The 21,647-nt window shown below is 35.5% G+C and overlaps 1 protein-coding gene across 2 annotated transcripts in view; it reads right to left on the minus strand.

Annotated features, from left to right (window-relative positions):
* ADGRV1 (adhesion G protein-coupled receptor V1) overlaps positions 1-21,647 on the minus strand; it is a 248,806-nt gene that overhangs the window by 205,545 nt on the left and 21,614 nt on the right. The window contains exons 11-24 of one of the 2 annotated variants that reach the window (XM_032441289.1): positions 20,873-21,096; positions 15,128-15,160; positions 13,266-13,392; positions 12,996-13,181; positions 12,123-12,303; positions 11,789-11,952; positions 11,048-11,171; positions 10,375-10,641; positions 7,904-8,030; positions 6,298-6,515; positions 4,391-5,134; positions 3,173-3,546; positions 1,548-1,724; positions 309-489 (exon numbers count right to left, since the gene is read on the minus strand). In XM_032441289.1, coding sequence (XP_032297180.1) covers positions 309-489; positions 1,548-1,724; positions 3,173-3,546; positions 4,391-5,134; positions 6,298-6,515; positions 7,904-8,030; positions 10,375-10,641; positions 11,048-11,171; positions 11,789-11,952; positions 12,123-12,303; positions 12,996-13,181; positions 13,266-13,392; positions 15,128-15,160; positions 20,873-21,096 — 3,127 coding nt within the window. Of the gene's footprint in view, positions 1-308; positions 490-1,547; positions 1,725-3,172; positions 3,547-4,390; positions 5,135-5,737; positions 5,831-6,297; positions 6,516-7,903; positions 8,031-10,374; positions 10,642-11,047; positions 11,172-11,788; positions 11,953-12,122; positions 12,304-12,995; positions 13,182-13,265; positions 13,393-15,127; positions 15,161-20,872; positions 21,097-21,647 lie in introns of those variants that run through there. The other variant, XM_032441288.1, reaches the window with a different exon arrangement.

Consider the following 21,647-nt stretch of genomic DNA (forward strand, 5'->3'; position numbering starts at 1 on the left):
AGAAATGACACTCATTGTCAGAAAATCACGTTTGACAGTTTTCACAAGACCAAAATGTAGCCTCTATTTGTTCTTACTTGGGGACCACTGCCTGTTTGATTAGGAAAGCTTCCAGGCTTTCTTTTAAAATTCTCAAGGACGGTTCTGCATTCTTTCAGGTATATAAAAAATGAATTAATCTCAAGTTAGATAAAGTGGAATACCTGGCATTGCTACTTCACTCATTAAGACTAAGAAAAGGTTTTATCTGACTAACGAGAACTACACAATTACTTGAAACAAGACTGTATGATTTCCATCATTGTTACCATATGGGTGGTCACTGGCTCTGATGCTGATATCAGTAGTTTCCTTCTCTGGATCTATACTTGCTCCACTGGTAGGAGTTGAACCTAGTTTTCCATCTCCAGACACTGCAGAGACTAATGTCACACGGAAATATTCATTTAACTCCGGAATGTCATCATCAATAACATGCAAATTTAACACCTAGAGAAGGATCAAATCATGGAAAAATCAAACCATGCAACAATCAACACGATGAGCTTCATGAACCTGCATAATTGACTGAATTTTTTAATCAGTCACTACTCAAGGTAGAGGAGCAAGAGTGTATATCAGCCCTTTTCTGCCACTAGATTGAGTAAGACATACCTCACCCAGTACATCAGATTTGAAAAGATTAGGAAACTTCTGTTTTGTATAATTCTATGAAATGCAGTAATATGATTCATCACAGTTAAAGCTGATTGACTAATGACATGAACAAACTATATTCAGATATGACAAGCTTTCATCAGCTATCCTGTTACCTAACTGGGTCCAAATTCTCAGTTCCAGTGAAAACACTGGGATCCTTTCAAATGTCTTTGGTGAATTTCCACCAGTTCACACTGACTTCTGCAGACTGACTGATGCAAATGAAATTGGATGGCATTCTCTACTCAAAATTCACGCTTATTATACAAACACTACTAGAAAACATACATGAACTCTCTGCAGTATTGTGGTCTCACACCACTTCAAATAACTGCAAAAATTCTGTGCTGCAGGTTGGGAATGAATTCATTAAAACAGTTTAGGCAAAAGGAGACAGAATGTGGATGAAAGACCAGTAGTTAAATTTACTGCTATTTAACTGATGTGAAGATTAATCTGGGTTGCAACACTCAATTCAAAAAGTGATAAAATTCAAAAGTAACCGGAGCATTTACACTTTAAAAATTACACATACACATGTACAGAAATACAATTATTCATTTCTATATTGCATATATATGTTTATCTGACTTTATATGCAACCAAATACACATGTGCATTTTGTAACTGAACTGAGGTATACAGAGATCTAAAAGGATCTATTATGCCACTTTCTTGTCAGGGAAAAAAATAATAAAAGAAATATTTAAAAGGTGCAGCAAAATATCACAAAGGCAATGTGAAGTAAACATATTCTGATATGAAAGCCAGTCAGGCACCCTCAGAAGGTATTCTCCAGCAGGTTTGTAAAGGTCAGGATGAATAGTTAATAGGAAGGTAGGGTTTACCTCTGATCTCTGCCAAGGGAGGAATGTGATAGTGCCACTGCTATTAGAAAAATCGGTAACAGAGTAATTAATGCCAGTGGAATCAACCTGTGAGATAATGTATTTTATATACACATAGTCTAGGGCTCCTCTTGTGCGCTCCACAACACAGGAAATAGTGGAACCTTCATCAGATGTCTGGAAGAAAGCAAGATTTTTAAATGTTTCTTTCTGTAAAAGTAAATCAAGCCAATAAACGCATAACACAGAATTCTCTAATGTCAATCAAATGTGCAGCTAAACAAACAAACAAACAAACATCATTGTCATGTTATTTTCAGCTCCTTTGGAGTTGTAGGAAGCTGAAACTGACTTTGATGGCCGTTAGAACAATCCTAGTGGAATTTGCAACAATTTCTAATGTGTCCCCCAGGGTGAAGGTCAGAAACAACACATAGATTTACCCTGTACAGAATCTCTTTCCCAAACCTATGTGTCATAAACAGAATCAATGTGCTTGAAATATACAAGCCAAAAGCAACTCAAACTACTTTGTATCAATGCAGTTTATTTTAGTTTTTCTTAGCAATATTTTGCAGAAAGATTTGGGTCATCCCTTTTCCCAGCACCAGACAAAAAAAAAAAACAACAAAAACAGATACATATAAATTAAACTACACCATCATCATTCACAAAAACTTAGAATTTTCTGTGCTACAGTCTTCCTTACAGCACTCTCTCTCTTAAGAGAGAACTTGACTTCTGCAGCAAGATTTCACATCTTTGTAAATGAATTCATGTGGACTATATGTTTTAGAAATGAATGGCAGCAATTCTAAAATATAAAATTTTATCTGAAAATTTCCAGAAAGGTTAATGTTATCATAGTCATCAAGTAAATTTCAGGGGTGCTGCATGACACACTGTAGATACTGCATGTGACTCCAGCTTTCTAGTACACAGATGCACAGAAAGCCTTTAAACTACCAGTAAAACATTGCTGTGTTCCTGAATCATCACTATGAGTTCTCATACTTTCTTGGTGTAATGGACATAAGATAGGTTCAAAACAATTAACATACTATATAAATTTTTAATTTTTCTTCATGGTTGGTTGACGATCTGTGGCATCACAGTATATCAGTGGCATCTGAACCTGAAGGAATCCATTTTCATAGCATAGCATATGGTAGGCACACGAATAGCAAACTGACTCAAACTGAAAACTAGTATCACTCAGGCAGGACAGTTATTCTAAAAAACACTGAGCATTAGCACTTTGACTGAACAGAATGCAGAGCTCCCAGTTCAGAAACTGTACTCTTCTTTTTTTTTTTTTTTTTTTTTTTTTCTCCAAACCAATACAGTACTAATAAAAACAGCAGTCATGTTCTTCCCCTCATAACTGACTAAAGATGATTTACGTCAATTTCAATCCACTCCAAAAAGTAGCAAGCTTACACAGTATGCTGTAAGAAAAAAAAAATCTCTTAAAAACTAAAACAAAACAAAACAAGAAAACCAACACTGCTAACCAAATTGATGACAAACACTGTGAAATTAAGACTGTGCTTAGATAAGCTGGTCCTGTAATTAACTTTTCTGTACACAGAACTTCACCTTTAATTTTCCTATGACCACCTTACCTCAGGGATACATGCACCAGTGAAGCCAAACAGGCCATTAGCATTATCACTTTTCTGTATTCTTAATCTTGCTGTGGTATTTTCTTGTGAAATTCGAGCTCCACCACGCACACAAATGAGCTTTAGTATGAATAATTCCTCTCCTTCTTCCTCATTGTCATCCTTTGCAGACACAATGAATGATTTATTGGTTTCTCCTTGCCGATACTCCAAATATCCAGAGACAGGATGGACATCATTTTTTGCAGGAGTTGCATGGAGTTCATAGATTTCTGCACGAGTCAGTTTACGCTCATAAAGCCTTACATCCTGCATTAGCCCCGTGTACCTACTGCTGCCATTGATTCCTGCTCCAATTCTTACTATTCCTGGACCTGAGAAGAAAATTATAATTTTTCTCACGTTATTGCTTTTCTCTGAAGCCACAGAAGTCTGTAATTAAATTGTTCTTTTTGTTAAAAAATCAATCGTAAACTGCTTGTTACCACTGAATTTGGAATCATATCAATATTGAAATAAAAAATCAGGAGGTGCTTTGAACCTCAACTCAGTGGTTCAGTGAGGTCATCACAGGCCAAGCAATTCCATCTTAGACTGTCCACGTTTTTCCATCTCATTTATTCTAACAGCAAGTTGTCACATTCCTGTAATTTTAAGATGCTTACAGGCTAGAGGCTCCCCCTTTCCTCCACAGATCTGCAGAACTAAATGGCAACTCCTTTAATTCTACATTTTGCTTAACAAATGCTATTTTGATTCTTTTTACTAGGGTGACTGATCTATTCTTACAATACTCATAAACAGTTGTATTAGCATTTCTGAACACAGGTTTCACCCACTACACCAAGTGTACAGATTTCAGGAAGTATCCTTTTCTGTTCCACTCTATTCTACTCTGTTCTATTGCAGTCTATTTTGTTCTGCTACAACACAAACATCTCAGCTGTTCTCAGCTGCTTTTCTGAAAATAAAGAAGCAAAAATCCCATGCTTCAGGGTACTGTCATACATATGACATTGAGCAGCAGAGATGAGAAACCACAGCAACTAATAAAGGAATCATCTGGAGGATGGTGGGAAAACCTGGGCAACTAAACTCACCAGTGTACAGCACTGATCATTAAACTGAAAGAGAGAAAACATTTACCTTACAATTGTTGTATATCCAAACAAAGTATATGCTATATAAAGAGAAATGTAATGAAATCTGTTGGCTCACCATCAACAATCGCTTCTCCTTTCAAACTTTTCATTCCTCCTAGAACTAGAATTCCGTCAATGTAGAATTCAATTATACTTTCATCGAGAGTAATCAAAAGGTGAAGCCAAGTATTCTCATCCAGGTATTTCATGACTGCTGTTTTGGCCATATATGTCATATTGGATCCTAATGCTGTATAATGAAGAACTACGCAAACATGAGAATCATTTGTTTGGATTTTCACGCCATAATATAAAGTCCCGTTATCATTGTCCTTTTCAACTATATAACCATCTGTACCGACATTAGGAATTAGCCATGCTGAAAGCGTAAAATTGGTTAGTGCAGTATTTCCATTGTATGGATTTTCAGGACCAATAATGCCAAATGCATCCCCTTTTCCACTGAAATACAAAGCGTCTGTTCCACTGTGATGGCGCCTCATGTGGGGCTGTGATTTGACTGAACTTGGAAATGATCCAAGCAGTAAGAAATCTATCATTGCTGGCAGTCCATCTGAGAAGGCACCAGACAGTATTTCCCAACCTAATCGGACAACACCAAAGGTGCCTTGCTGTCTCCAGATGGTGAAGTCTGTAATATAGGAAAGATCGTCTTCAGAAAGAGTATCTTCCACAATCTCTCTCTCCTGGCTCTCCGGATCTATAACAAACACTCCGAAAGGGTCATCATTGAAAGGGATCATGACGGTTACAGAAAGGCTCGTTTCAGACAACTGGCCACCAGGACCAGGAGATCCACCTATGTAACAGAAGTTAAAGTAAAAGTTAATGGTTTAAAACATGATCAGGAAGAAATTTGTGAAGTACTTAAATTCTCAAATAAAATACAATTTTTAGAAGGATCAAATCTTCCTTTGAGATTCTCTAGACTACCAAATCATCTGACTTTAAAATTGTGTAATTTAATTGTATTATTTTTAAAATGCTATGGTGGCACAATTTCAATAGAAAAACTCGTATGTCATTTGTCAGCAGCAAAACACAAAGATGTCTTTCAGCTAAAAGAAGATTAACTCCAACTTTTCTTAATTAGCCAACTTTTGTTTCATTTGATAAGAATGAGGCCAATATCAGTTCTCTCATTACTGCAAAACTTGACTATAAAATGGCAAAATCTGGCCCACTGCTTCAGAAACAGAAGCATATATATCTTGCAAAATGAGTGATCAATTGTGTATTAAAACTGCTGACAAGTTGTGCTACCAGTCATCTATTTCTCCACAGTAAGAATTGATGATATGAAGATCATGATGTAAATGTAAACTCTCCATGCTCAAAGTGTACAGTGATCTACCTATTTTAAGTAGGAAATCTTTTGAAGACCCATATGGATTTCACTTACAGGAAAGGTCAACACACATTTTCAGTTGCACCAGGGTACAGAAGATCATAAATAGTACTGAGGTGGAATGAATCCAGATTAGGAAATACACCCAGTAGCAATCTGAAGTTGTAATCTATGTCATATGAAGTGGTGTCTATAAGTGGTTTACTAGGTTTTCTAGGGAAAAAAAAATAAATAAAGGAACTCTATTACAGTAGATATTCATAGTCTTTAATATCCTTAATATTTCTCTTCTGCATGGAAAACTATGTCTCTGAGATGTAGGTCTCTCTGTTTCTCAAACGAAACTATTAAACTTTCATTTCAGAAATGGAGAGGCATCCTTTTTAAAGTTCAGATCAAGACAATATGTCTAACAGTAATTCAGAAACTACCCATATTCATACACCTAATTTAATATTAAATGAAAAATAAAACCCAAAACCTTACCAGAAAATTATAGGATACCAAGACATGATTCAAAGCAATGCTCTTTCCAGTGCTGATTCCTTTCTGATTGATTAAACATAATTCTTTTCTACCAGATATGAAGTGAATGGTGGTATGGAAGACAATACCTGAAGCATTCACCAACTTTAGAATGTAAAATTCATTGAATTCAGGAATTCTATCTGCAATAGCGTGTAGTGTTACTGGCTTTGATCTTTCACCGTCCATGAAGAACACAGTTCCATTAGTTTCGTAGAACTCTTCTCCTGGCCTCAGCGCAGAGCTATTATCAAACAGCTGCCAGCTCAAAGAAACATTGCCGAAATGCCCTCTGTGTCTCAAAATCCTGTTCAGTGATAAAAGAAAGAGTGTGTCCTGGTAGGTTAGCATCAGTATTCAGTAGAAAAGGAAAATGTGAAAACCCTAATCTTCCTTTGGAAGGAACACAGCAGCATACTATGTTCTAAATAATAATGAACAATAAAAATAACTCCAATTAAACACCTCCAAATAAACATTTCTAATATGTACATTAGAAACAAAATTGACTGCACAGGCCCAAACATGGTTTATCTTGTATTTCTAGGATGTAAACAATAAATAATTCAAAAACTCAACAGTAAAAATTAGTATACTCAGAGACTTTTAGACAGGAAAGAGAATCATCTACAGTTAATCGCAGACACTTCACCATTTAGTCATCAAGCCTCCTCCAGCTCCTTCTTAGATCGGTATTGAATTAGGTTTATGTTCTATGCCTTATTTGATGTTATGAATACACTAAGTGAAAACAAGATTTGATTATTATTGTTAAGACATAGTCTTGAGGACCTACTTAAAACAAATAGAAATAAAATACATATATAAAGAATATTTTAAAAATATATATGAAAGTAACCTCTTCCCTAACTATTCACTTTACCACATTTATGATGATCTAACTTCTCTTTACATACAGTCTAGAGATTTCTTAAGAAAAAAAATAATCATTATTTACATCAAATTATAATCCCATACTAAGTTTATTTACTACTTTATTATGTAACAAATTAAGTTGCTGAGTACATGGCACTAAGAGACATGGCTCAGTGGGAATTGTGGGATGGATTGGGTTTGGATATGGTGATCCCAGGGGTCTTTTCCAGTCTTAACAATTCTATGATGCTATGATTTCTTCAACCCTTCTCATTCTTGAATGCAACTCACTAGCAGAAAGGAAAATACCAAAGGTCAGTTTAGTGAAGAACATTTTCAGCCTACAAGGCACTCACATCTGGAACATGATACATTTCAATTTGTAATTAGTAGATAAAACAAAAAACCTAGTAAAAAAATAAAATAGAGTGCAAGTTTCAAAACCTGTCTACAGGCAGTCTTATTTAACTATTTGTGGAGAAGTTTTTTTTACTTCTCCATTAGCAGAGTTTACACTATGCTCAGTCAGATTCTTCTGTACCTAGAGAGTGCTGAGAGTACAGCACTGTGTTCTTATGTATTTGCAATGCAATATATGTCTGTATGCTTTTTTACATTTACTATCCATTTTAATATATTTGAGTTCATGTCTTCAGCACAGTACAAATCATGCATTCCAAAAATTTTTAAAGCTATTTCTCTACAATACAGTTCTATAAGAAGTACACACTTTCATGAAGTTAGATCAAAGTACTGTTTACAAAGTAACATGTACAGCAGTTCCAAAAGAGAAGAGAATACTATTTTAAAGCTACTTACAAAAAATTGTTACTTTTGCCTTCTTCCACTGCCTTATCTAAAGGTTCCAAAGAGAAAATTCCATTAGGGTCATCATTTGCTTCAATTATAACTGTAGCCATTCCAGTCTTAAAGATAACAGTGTCCCCTAAAAAGAGGAAGAGGAATCAGAATAACTATAAATGTAGGTAACTATAAATCCAAGAACAGTTACATAAGTTACATAGCAGTGAAAAGCAGTATTTGAGATATTCAATAACAGATGATTTAGGGTAAAAATGCTCAAGTAATATAAGGAAGACATAAGACTTTTCAGGAAAATATACATATGACATCAACTGTGAATATGATTCTCTTTGTTTGGCATCCTTGCATGTAGTTGTCCCTAGCTAGGGAAAAGGACTATATAAGAGGTCATATTTTGTATTTGATCAGATGGTAAAGTCAAAATGATAAGATATTCAGAAGTATAGAATAAAATAACAAGGTATTTACACAACCCAGACTTTGTTTAGACCTAGAAATACTGTATTTAAACTAAATACAAGTCTAAGAGTTTATACTCTTATATGATAGAAGAGCTCTTCTATCTAGAGAATCTAGAGTATCTAGAGAAGATACTCTTATATGATAGACGAGCTGAAATTAAACATTATAAGATAATTATGATGCAGAGGAAAAGTCTGTAGGATTCCTTCTGTGCATATTAGCACTATAAAGATGTTAATTCTAACTGCATGTTTCCAATTCTATGACATTTTTTATCCTGTTTATTAACATCAGCTTTAGTTCCACGCTGAAGAATGTACTTACACAGTTAACTCCATATACTTCTGTTTGTATTTTCTTTCAGTTATAGTAGTCCCAATATCGTTATCAAAAGGCCTTTAACACTCAAGACCAACACATGTAACAGACCACAGAAAGAAAATCAATGAAATTGCTTTCTGGAATGCATTCTGAAATAGTCTGTATTCTTAGTGATTCTGGACAGGCTCTACAATAACATGTTGCTTCTTTAAGAAGTAATGGTAGATTGTGAATATCCATTGTTGTAGGACCACTGTGACAGGAGAGAAACCAGTGTATGTTCCCAGTGAGGAGGTAAAAGAAACTACCAATAGATCTTGAAGAAAGTTAAACAGAAAGAGACTGAAACATGAAGAGAGAAGTATGGTTTTGTCTGATCCTTTCCCTAGATCTGAGGTGCTGTAGAGACCTGGGTACCACAATGAAGACTGGTTGGTCTCAGGAAACAGATGAACTTCCTGATGTTCAAATAATTGCTTAAAATTTCCTCATCATCTCTGGCTGCCTGCTACCAATGTGTAGGTCAGGATTCATTTTGAAATCAGTGCAGCTCTGTGAGCCAATTATAGACCAGCTACAGCATGTCCACTTTAGTGTGATCTGAGTCACTTTCTAGCATTACTGAACAGATCATCACGGGCTAAGAAGAGCTAAGATACTTGGTGTGCTCATAGATGCCTAAATGAAGATAAATAATTTTAGGTCTCCTAACTTGAATTGAAATCCTGGTAGGTATATTACTCCAAGAACCTGTCACACAGTCTCAAGGCAGGGTCTGTTGTTTAATTATTACCATCTTTCTTTGATTTATTAAATCACAGCCCATCAAATCTTATTGCTTTTATGGCTCATTCAGTTCAGATTCATTTGGGATTGAAAAGATTTACAGTGCATTCACAACTTGTTATTACCTCTCAGCTATAGAATTATACATTTGTTAACAAAATTGCAATATGACTCCCTTGAGTTTTGGAGGTGAAGGTCCTTATTAAGCAGTTAGAAACCAAGAACATTTATGTATTTCTTTTACTTCTCCATTATATTCTCATATATATTACACAACAGTGATGACCTATTTGAAAACTTAGAGGAATGTGCTCGATAATTTTTATTGTTTCTTGTTAAGTGACAACTATGAAAAATAATAATAATAAAAAAAGGATGTTATTTGAATGGTAATAAATTCTTTCCTCAGATGTAGTCCTCTGGGTGATTCTAATATATATATTTCCTGTAGGGTAAGCTTCCTGAAAACATAATGCCAGAGTGCATACCTATTTTTCAGTACAACAAAAAGAAAACAGAAAATAATTTACATAGCCTTCCTTTAAATATGGCTGTTCTGCTTGCTTTTAAATAATAATGATAAAAAATAACTAAAAGAATCCCTCTTTCACTAAGACTGTTGCAGTTCTAAAATTCTTTATAATTGTGTTGTTGTTGTAGTAAAGTTGAAACCCATCTAATTTGGAGTATTTACATTTGAAAAAAGACTTCCCTTCAGTTGGTTTTGCAGAAAAGGTCTCAACTGCTCTGCTGCTGGTGGATGAAAATCCAAACACAACATTTACAACAACTATAGGAAAGTATTGGAGTAAATTTTATGATATGACCATACCGCTAACGATTTGCAGCAAAACAAAAGGAGAGTTACTGAGAATACATCAAATCATTACTTTTACCTGTAGAATTCAAGAGGAGAACATAAAATGCTTCATCAGTTTCAGGGGTATCATCATCATTAATATACACAGAGAACTTCTGCTCTCTTTCTCCAATATCAAAAAAAATGATGTTGTTCTTTCCACTGGGAATGAAGTCTCCTTCTTCAGCTGTTGCATCTCCATTGACAGTAATATACTGGACAGCAACAGCAACATCAACAGATCCATTCCTTAAGACTGTAAAGTTTGCAACACTTCCTTCTTGAACAGTCACTGTCAGTGGTTCTGAAAATACAAAGACCAAAAATCCACTGGAGTTCAACCCTGAGTTCCTTGCAATTGCTCTATTTTCTTAATGCTCTGCAATTAATCCTCATTCTTTTTCAGTGAAATAGAACATAAGGGCAGCAAAGGCATGGAAATAATTTCAGATACGAAGGAATAACTTTGTACACTGAAACCCAACCAATCTCAGTATCAACATCAGCAAGGAGACAATAACAAAGTATAAATAAGGGTTTGATTCAGAAAGAATCAAACATTAATAAAATACAATGAAAACATGCAACTTTTGCATTTGTTCTGTTTGTATAAGGATTGCTCAGATACCTGGTCTGTGAAAAAGAAAAAAAAATATTTATCTGATTTAGGTACAGTACACTTTCCATATTTAAGAACAATAATTTCTAACCTGCAAAATAAATGGGATCATCATTCCTTGTAATTTGTAAAATTGCACTGGTTACATTGCCCAGTCTGGCTCCACCTGTAACATTCAATAAGCTGATGATGAATACTTCTCTCTCTTCAGGTACCTGAATGAGAAAGTGTTAACAAATTAATTTCTAGCATACAAAACACTGAAAAGTTTCAAATGAACAGCTCAGGTGGTTAATAGTCCAGAGATTTCTGACTCGTTTCATATTTATCAGTGTGTACGTTTGTCAAAAGTGATTACACAGTACAGTACCATCAATTAGTAAGTTTCTTCATCTTTTCTGCTGTACAGAAGACACAAAAGTTATCTTCCAGCTTTTTGCATCTGATATTATTTTTACAGACTTACTTATTTATCATTTATTATTCTCAATCTTTCTTATATTACTTTAAATATAGAATTGTCTAACAATGAAATTAAGGTCCCAGCTATCAAGACAGGAGTTATACTCATGAAATACTTACATATACTTTATGGGCTTTCCTATAAATTAACTACATTATAATTATACTCAGCTCTCAACATTTTTTCAATTTGTTAAATTACTTTATGATTTGCTGAAGTTATCTCAGTTCAAACCGGATTTTCATCTTATCTGTAGGTTATCATGCTCTCAATAAGCAGGCATTCCTTCATTCTCTCACTGCATCCTAATATGTTTGCGCTGATTCTTTGTTCCACATTCTCACAATAAAACAACATAAAAGTGTTTACCTCATCTGGCAAGGAGTAAATGGTGATATTTTTTGAAAATTCCAAATTATCAAAGAAAATAGTCCCTCCTTCTGGATAGACATCATTGGTACATGCTGGATCAACAACCCAAGACACACTAACATTTCCATAGTTTCCTTGGTTTCTTATAACTCTGTAAATGGCTAAAAATGCAAACATACACAGAACAATGGAATTCAAAATGAAAAAGGTAAGCACATCTGTAATGAAGAAAAAGGAAAGAAGGAGGAAACCACTCAGACATTATCCTAGAAAGTGGAAAAGAAGCCTTGAAGAAGCAGATAAAGAAGTAACTCTAGTAAAAAGGAATTACCAGTGTAGATGTCTTCTCCTTTACTTTCGTTTATTGTTACTGTTAGTTCATCAGGTAGAAACTCAATGATACCATGTGGATCATCATTCTTTAAAATGGTTATATTGACCATTGTGGCATTTCCCAGTTTGCCAGGCATTTCACTGTGGGCGCTAAGTACCACAGAATATATCTCATCCAGCTAGAAGAGGGAAACACAGCCAAAATTAAAATATAGGTTCAACATCTATGTCAACATCAAAATGGACTACAGTTCCCAGTCTCAAGCCAGCTAGAAAAAGATACAGACTTAAACAGAAAGAAATCACACACTTTTTCTATACACAACAAGTATTTGTACATTGCTATCAAAGAAATCATCGGAATCTTCTGTATCTAAAAGCACCATTTTCTCCAAAATTGTAAGCAAGTATTTATTTTGTATATCTTAAATATTTAACTTAGAATCATATAAATTCACGGGTACATGTATATTTGTAATACTCTCTGAAATGTAAGCTTCCTTTTACCTAAGATTTCTTAACATTCCTGTTTTTGAAAGAGGAAAAGCAAATATTTTAAAACCGCTGACTGCATGTTAATCTAGAAAGAATCAAATAGCTGGGTTTATTAATCCAATGGGACTTGGTACTTCCTATACAAGAGAAACCTATAGGGAACATTGAAAAAACTACTGCCAAGCTTTCACATGGTACTCCTTCGTCTTACTGATCTTCTACTCGCTCTTCCTTTATTTCTCACACATCAGAAAAAGCCTGGAAGCACTATATAAAAACTGACAGTATTTGCAGGTGAAACCATTTATATTTTAATAACTGATGGCCAAGTATGCCCATGAATGCAATTTGAAGAGATAAAAATATAATTTTTTACCTCTGGAATCCCGTCCATTCTTGTTAGTAGGGTAATTATGATCTCTCTTTCACCAGGCTTAAACTCCAGAATTCCTGTGCTTCCATAAAATTCATTGTTGTCCCTTGGTTCTACAGTGTAGCGTAGAAACTGTCTGACAAGACTTCCTCTAGTGCGAACAATCTGCAGCTCAACAGAGTCCCCTTCCTGTAAAACAGAACATCCATTTTTTCTGGTATCCTGTTTAAACCAAATTGCCTGTAAGGTTTAAGAGATAACTCAGATAACTACCTTGATACTGTAGGGACCTCTGGAAGAGGAAGAAAATTCAAAGACTCCTCCCGGATCATCATTTTCCAAAATAATGATTTCACGGGTGGTAAACCCATATTTCAGTATCTGATTTTCCACACTGACCCTGAGAAAGGAAGGTAAAAGTTTTTTTGTTTTTTTTCAAATGGCAATTTGCTGTGTCAGGTAAATCCAAACAAAAAAACAAAACCAAAGATTTTTGAATAAATTGTAAAAACCAGCAGTTACCTGCAAAGAATAGAATAAATTAAGCAAGTCACAATATTAAAATGTTTTATTTCTTTATAAAAATAAATTTTAAAATGTCTTGTTTTCTGGTTAGTTTTCACGGCTGTTATTTCTGTGTTGTTTCTTTTTTGTTTGTTTTGTTTTGTTTTTTTTTAAATTACACATGCACATGACACACAATAAAAGAAACAGAACTGTGAAAGAAAAAAATGTTACCTAAATTCAGTATTAACTTGTATTTGGATCAAGGCATAAACAAGATTCCAAAACGACTTACACTGACACTGTATTGATAATCACACATTTCCACTCTTAGTCTCTCTGTTAAAATTTACTAGTGATATATTGCCTCTCAGTACGGATTCTGTCCTCAAATATGTGTTAATCTGCTTTCTAACCCCTATAAGTTGTCAGATCCCATTCTGACTCTAGGCAGCATTGGGCCTGTTCCCATTAATCAGAGACTCATTTCCATTTCTCCTTATTTCCCTGCAAACCCTCTGTCTCAAAGCACATGGTGAATGATGCAAGTATGAAATATGCTGAACAAATACAACCTCAGATTCCTCTTGGTGAAGGTTTAATATCTCTGGTCTTCCATGCTATACCATCTTCATCCTAGTCACTGACATCAATGGGCAACATGTGACCTTGCACATTTTTTGTACTCCTTTCCCCAGAAGCAGTAATTTTCAACAACCTCGTTTTAAATTTATTACATTCAAAATTCTGGAGAAATAATATTGAAAGATACATCAAGAACATACCCTTGGGCTCACAGCCTGTATATGACATATTACACATTATGTATTTAGATTCTCTTGCATCTTCCATGTTTCTTGTCAGTCTTATGTTTTCAGTGGAATCTTAGACCTGCAAACTGTATGCATTTTTGTGCTTTCACTGTACTACAACCCAGACTTCAATCAATACTATTCTGTTGAGAAAGCAATCATATCTATTAAATCCAATATTGAAACTAAGTCCAGGACTATGTCCACAAGCAACTGGAACCTTCCCCACAAAATAAAATAAAATAAAATTAAATTAAATTAAATTAAATTAAAATTAAAATTAATAGAAAATATATAAAAATGGACAGTCTAGATGACATGGCATGAGCTACAAGATATAGAATGATCTATTTGATAGAGTAACATGTTCATGTTTCTGGCATTTTAAAAAACACTGACAGACAAAGAAACATGTGTTAACATAAACTATATGTGTGCTATTCAAAAATAAGATAGCTACTCATTTTTGATCACAGGAAGTTCCCTATAGAGCCATTCTTTTCATCCATTTAGTTAGGGCAAACTGTATTTGTGGCAGTGATGAACAACTAAGCTATTATTCCATCCAACATTCAAATATCAAACACTGAGGCATGCATTCATAACTTTCATCATTCACAGATCCTGAATAAGAAAAAATGCTTTCAAGCCAGAAATCCATGCCATCAAATGAAACACCAAAGGGGAAGCATGCATTGTCTGAAGAGAAGCAGAGTTATTCTTGTGTGGAGAGGAATCGATAAAGGCAAGTAGAAAGTAACCAATTTTACAACAAAGCAATGATTCACTGAACACAGAATAGCATTTCACTGCACTTACCCAAAGTACACGACAAACCTTTCTGTTTCTACTCTGTTAGCACAGTGAAAAAGAAAGAAAGAAAAGATGGGGAATGGAATGAAAGTACCACTTGCTAGAATTTCAATAAAATAAATAAATAAATAAACAATGACACTTTTCTTTTTACTTTCCAAAAGCTTATAATGTATATTTTATGGGAACCCTGTTTGCTTGTCATTTTCCTGCTGACAAATGCTAGCAAGTGGGCAGTTCCCACTTACAAGAAATGTCCCATGACCAATTCAGCATGCCAAGACCCATTCAAGGAATTACCTACCAAGCCCTCCTCAAAGAGCTTGATTATTACTAGGCTCTGTATATGCTCAGAAATGCAGCAGCAGTCCCCTTTTACAAATACTTCACCCTCCATTAGGAAAAAAATCTACATGCCTCTCTGATAGGGTATTTCATCAATCTGCTAAAGTAATTATGGGGAGAAAAAAAAAAGTTAAAAAGGAAAAGTAGTTTTAATGGCTATGAAACAAAACGTAACCTGGCACAAACTCATAGTAAACTTAAGATAATTTTTTAGTTAATCATATTACCAAAGCAATATACATAATATACACTATGCATATATGCATATAGATATATTCTTTCCACTTCACAGTTACATTGCATGAGTCTAAACACAGCTTAGACAACATGTCTGCTAAGACCAAATGAGGAGTAACGCTAGGGTATAGTTGTAACGGTAGCATTAAAAATTTGGAAGAGGAGAGCACACATGAAGTGTTTACAAGAGTGTCACGAGGTGTGCATCTCAAACACCTCCAGGTCTTCTTTGATAGGACACAGAAGACTGTGAATAATTCATTTAAAAGAGTCACAGTACAAATCAGTTCTAAACATAGAGAGCTTTCAGGAGAGGAAGCAAGCAGTGAGGTTCAGTCCTCCAACAGGTAAAAGAGAAAATATCTCTTCTGAGGTTTCTCCCTACAAGCCTCATAATGAACAGTTCAGTCCTTTCGTTTTTCTTTTTAAATGTTTTTAAATCACATTTTCTTTGTATGATATCAAAACTGGTCAGATTGCTATCACTAAAATATTAATGTTAGTTACTACCTCAGAAAGTCATAAACCATCAACAAAAAGCAAACAACCCCTCCCCTCAGATCCTGATGCTGTAGTCCAAGGAAGGCTAAGCTGCACATGGTAAAGCCCTCCTCAAATTGCAGCATAAAACTTTAAGCAGGAGGCTCAGGCCCTAAGGTAGAAACCTAAATGCTTCCAATATGTTTTAACCACCTTTTCCATGCTCCCAGGGGTCATGCACTGAAGGTGTATGCCCAAATGACACAACAAGGGCAGGACGTGGGACTGGAATCACCACCTTGCTGTAGGAATCACTGGGCTGTGCCTCTCCCTGCCTTACCATCACCTGGCCTGACTAACCTGCATTCCCAATTTGACTGACACCATAGCCATGGTCTTGTTTGGTGAGGTCCTTGTCCTACCAGAGAAGTTATGGGGCTGGATGGAAGGCCATGTGCCACCACAGAGCCTCCAGGTCAACAGCCCACGGAACTTACAACATCAAAGAAAAAAGAGGCCATTCATAAACCTGCCCTTCATGACAAAGTAACAACTTCATGACTGCCACATGCAGCAAAGTTCAGTCCTCCTTCACTCTGCATGGTCTCTATAACCAGCTCTTTAGGTGCTCTTGTAACACTGCAACATGGAAACAGAACAAAGATGGCTATTCAGAAATTCACAAACCCAACAAAGAGGGCATTCAGGATAAAAGTTAAAACAGCTTCTTTAGTAGTGAAGGTTAACCATGGCAAGAAGCTCCAGCTACTGAGGAGACCACTTGACCAGAGTAAGGAGGCACAACTCACTGCAAAAGCTACTTGCCATTTATCTCCTTAACTTTGTCTGCATGGAAACAAAGTTTCATTTCATTACAGTTTATAAGCCCTGATAATGCTTACAATGCTAATGTAAGAAATGCAGTCTCAAAACATGTAAGATATTTCCCACGTGGCAGTTCTAAGATGAAATGTGTGGTCACTGGGGAAATGCTTTATTAAATAAATAAATTTAAAAAAAAATCATTATTATTCAGCAAGAACTAATGAAGAATTAGGACAACTAACAGAAGTTTCAAAATAATATACTTTCACTTTTTTTACACACAGAGCAGCATTTTGACTAAGTTTAAGGTACCATGGGAATTTCAATGTTATGTACTAAATACAAATAAAACAACTTTTACTGAGAGGTGCAATGTGATTGAAGTTGATAGCTTTGGAGGAGGACTGAAATTCCTACAGAAAGCGAGTATTCTGAATGACAACTGATTTGCACATGTGAGTTTGTAGTACTGTCATTATTAAAGCCACTCTTCTCTAAAAGTCACTTTCCTACCAGTTTCTCAAAAAAGGGGAATCCAAACTGCTTGTGGGATTTCACCCTACTGGAATCTGTATTCCACCACAGAAATCACTAGTATTATAGAGATCTCCACATTACATTGCTTCAGTTTTTCTTTATTATGTATAGTGAATGATACTTAAGTCATAATAGACATATATGAATCTGATCCTGCATTCTCAATTCCATGAACGAACACTCAGAAGTTAGTAGTGCTCAAGGAGTATTTAAACAGCCAACTGCTTAGTGATTATCACTTTCACAAATGAAAATAAATTTATAAGTATATTTCTATTCCTATATGCCATTATCTCCAAATTCTCATTCCTGGGCACAAACATGGAACTGCTCCAAACCACATGCCCTGGAGGTTCTGGTCCTCCAGCTGTGCCAGCTGTCAAACAAATAGCTGTCTGCACCTTAACAGAGGAGATGACAACTGCCAATTGCAACAATAAGATTTAAAAAAATAAAATGAAATAAAATAAAAAATGAGTTAAATGAACAGCCTTGATACGCATATGCTTTCACAAAGCATACAATTTCCATGGCCTGTTCCACCTACATTCATCAGGAAGGCTGAGAGTTTTTCTTTCTCATATATCTTTCACAACAGACATCAGGCTTTATTTATGTTTGGATCAATTCAGGCCTATTCAAAAAAAGAGCAAGCATTCAACTTGAGGCTGCTCCTAAAAAAAGAAAATATGAAGTATCTTCAGCAGACACAAGATTTTCTTGTTCTTTATTCCCCATCTATCTTCTCTGGAAGCATATTTCGCATGATATAGACTTGCTTTCATCTTGTGGAAATAGTTCAGAGTTAATTTTAATATCTATGGCCTGTGGATAGAGACCATATAGTAAGAATGGAAAATACTATTTTAATGTCCTGGAAAACTTCTCTTACAGATATGGATGGAATTAAAGCTCGTTTAAAATTTAACTCCCTTAACAGCACCACTAACTGCTAAACAACACATCCTTGTTAGAATTAATTACATTGATTACTTTGGCCATGCCATTACTAACTGCAGACTACTGAATGCTCTGTGAACATATTCCAATGTCCATAGTTTCACCAAAGTTCTTACATGCTCTCTCTTACCACTGACTTACACTACAATTTACAATTTATAGAACTGTGCAAGCACATCCACAGAACAGTGTATCTTTGTTTCCATGCTAATTCACTACTACTGTGAAGTGCTTGCTGCCAGCCTTGGAAACTGAAATCTTCTGTTTGTCCAGAAAGTACCAAATATCAAGAAAGCAACTGCACAAGCCTGATATGATTCGGCCCTGATACGAAGATACCTCCACTACTGAAATGACAGTCTCTGTTGACATACTATTCTTGGTTTCTGCTAATTAAAGTGAGGGACACTATCCAGACTTAGAGAAAAGTTCAAATTCTATCTCTTTTTTCCTTTCTTTTTTTTTCCAGGCCAGACCACCTGTTCCTTAGTTCACTCTCTGACCCTGCCAAGTGTGGGAAAGCTGCTTACTGTTGACACACATTTACTTGCCACTTCATGATCAGCAGAGCCTACTACTCCTACCACACATAGCGAAAACAGAACACTGGTTATATTTGTTCAGCTGCCAGTTCAATCCTTGTTGCAACCACCATTTTCAAGACACAGCCTATAGTGACTGGGCAGAATAAACAGCAAAAAATCCTGTTTTCATACACCTGCACAGCTCTCAGAATTAAACAAACAAACAAAAAAAAAAAGCAACAACAACAACAAAAAACACCTAAAAAAAACCAAAATGAAACACCTTTTAAGCTGCACGCTACTGTCTACATACTTGCTTCTTTTCATTCCACTCTGCATTCTTAGCAACCTTGCACTCACAAGTTTACCCATCATTTCAATCTTACTTTCCCCCTTTGTGCTGGAGACTCTAATGAATTCCTTCAAACCAGTTTCATCCACAGAAAGGAAAGCAGAGAACTGCCTGCAATCATCTCCTGTTGTACAAAGGTACAGAATTCACCTTTTAATGTAATGAGTAGCCAAGGTAGATTGGAATAAGTCATTCTGTGTTAGATGTGTTAACTAGTCATATTTTAATAAAGCAAGACAATCCTGCGATGGAGTAACATCTTTCCTGTTAAAAAAGCATGCTATCGGAACTGTGACTATTCTTCTAATCAAGAGCTTGAAGACCTTCTTGCCTTCTGTTTGCTAATGTATAATCACCATGGGTATCTGGTGTTGGAATTCCTAAGAGCTAGTTAACTCTTCCTGTAAAAAAAAAACAAAAACATCAACTTCTTTTGGATGAGGTAAAGACTGTTTAAGTTGATGTTCAACACAGAAGCTGCTGGAGGCAGACCACTGTACATTTCCAGTAAAAATGGAAAAATCTACCTTAGACTAATAGCAGATAATATGAGAGTGTGAGAGGCAAGCTGATGGAAAATGTAAATAAGTCACATTTTCCTGTTTCATAGTTTCATAGTTTCGTGCGGGTTGGAAGGGACCTTAGAGATCATCGAGTCCAGGCCCCGGAATTCAAGCCTCTGTGTAGCAGAGCGGCACTTCTACCACTTGCGCCACAGGGGGGATTCGAACTCCGGGCCCCAGTGTTGCAAGGCGGCGTCTTTAACCACTGCACCACCGGGGCACACACATGTTAATAACTTGAAGGCTAACACAATCTGTTAATAACTTGAAGAGAGAATACACTGCCATATATACTTTATGTATATACTTTCAGTATTCTGAGAAGTATTCACACTACCTGAGGTTCCTTTCAGCCTGGATTACCCCATAAGCCTGATCTACTGTATTTAAGAGACTAGAATATCATGCTTCAGCAGCACCACTGTGTTCTCATCTGCAGAAGACTGTGTTGTTAATTGATCTGGAATATTATAGAGGCTGTGAGATATGACAGAAGTACCTAGCTACCGAGAGCAAGCAATGCAGAACATACCAGTCAAACAGATAAACAGCAGTCTATTTCTGCAATTACAGCACAACATAGAAACCTTCTGACAGAGAAGCAGTTCTTCATTGTTTTTTACTTCTCACTGTACCTTTTCCCACTATCTCACCACTACTTTTCCAGAAAACATAGGTTAGAACCAAGAGCAGTAGAAGAGAAATGAGCTGAAAGAGTTTTCAAAATATCACAGCACCTTCATCAAAATATAGGCAGAGTTAAATCATCAGATCATATATGCAAAATAGTTTCTTACATCAATCTCCAGTCAAAGGAGAATACATACATTGACACAATGCAAGTAATACCTCCTAATTAATAATGTGCTTATTTTTTATATATAAATGGAGTACTGGATATGATATATATGAATAGAGATTAAGATACCTGTCCAAAGTTAACAGCACCGTTTCATTCATTTCAGGTATATCATCTGCTTTAACAGTAATGTTGATTTGAGTATCACTTTGTCCAGATAAGAAAACAACAGAGCCATTAAAGGGACTTATATCATCGTGTGTTACTGCCTTCTGATTGACACCGGAGGGTTTCAAACTCCAGAACACAGTTGCTTGACCATCAGTCCCATCTCGATGCAATGCAATAGAAACCTATGAAACAAGTGAATTTACTGTGACTAGATGAAAAAAACTATTACTCATTTGTAAATTACTGTTTGAATATAAGCTTAAAAAGTTTCAGTTTTTTTTTAGCTATAATTTCATATGTTAAAATAAATCAAAATATGGATGGAAATGTAGGTACATAAAAGCTTTAACCAGTTATCAGACACAGTGCAGATGGCAGATTATTCATACCACAAATCACTAAGCAACCAGACAAACAACTGCATGACAGACTTTATGGATGCACGCTTCTTTAAAATATTACCTACATTTTAAACATAGACACCATAAATTTACCTTGGAACTACAGTTCAGTGTAATCATTTATAAGGCTATTACCATTTCTAATTGAAGAACATGAAGTGAGCTATCTGATTTGGGATTTATACTGGTCCTTTACATTACTGTGTTCACTGTTGGTGAGATTGAAAATATCTGTAGTATGTTTTGATCTGTGTGAGAATTAAAGGCTAAGCCATTTTAGATGTTTACTGGTTTTAGGAAGCTACAGAAAAAACAAAGGCAGTTTCACTTTT

Source organism: Coturnix japonica, chromosome Z, assembly GCF_001577835.2.
Source record: "Coturnix japonica isolate 7356 chromosome Z, Coturnix japonica 2.1, whole genome shotgun sequence".
Lineage (NCBI taxonomy): Eukaryota > Metazoa > Chordata > Aves > Galliformes > Phasianidae > Coturnix > Coturnix japonica.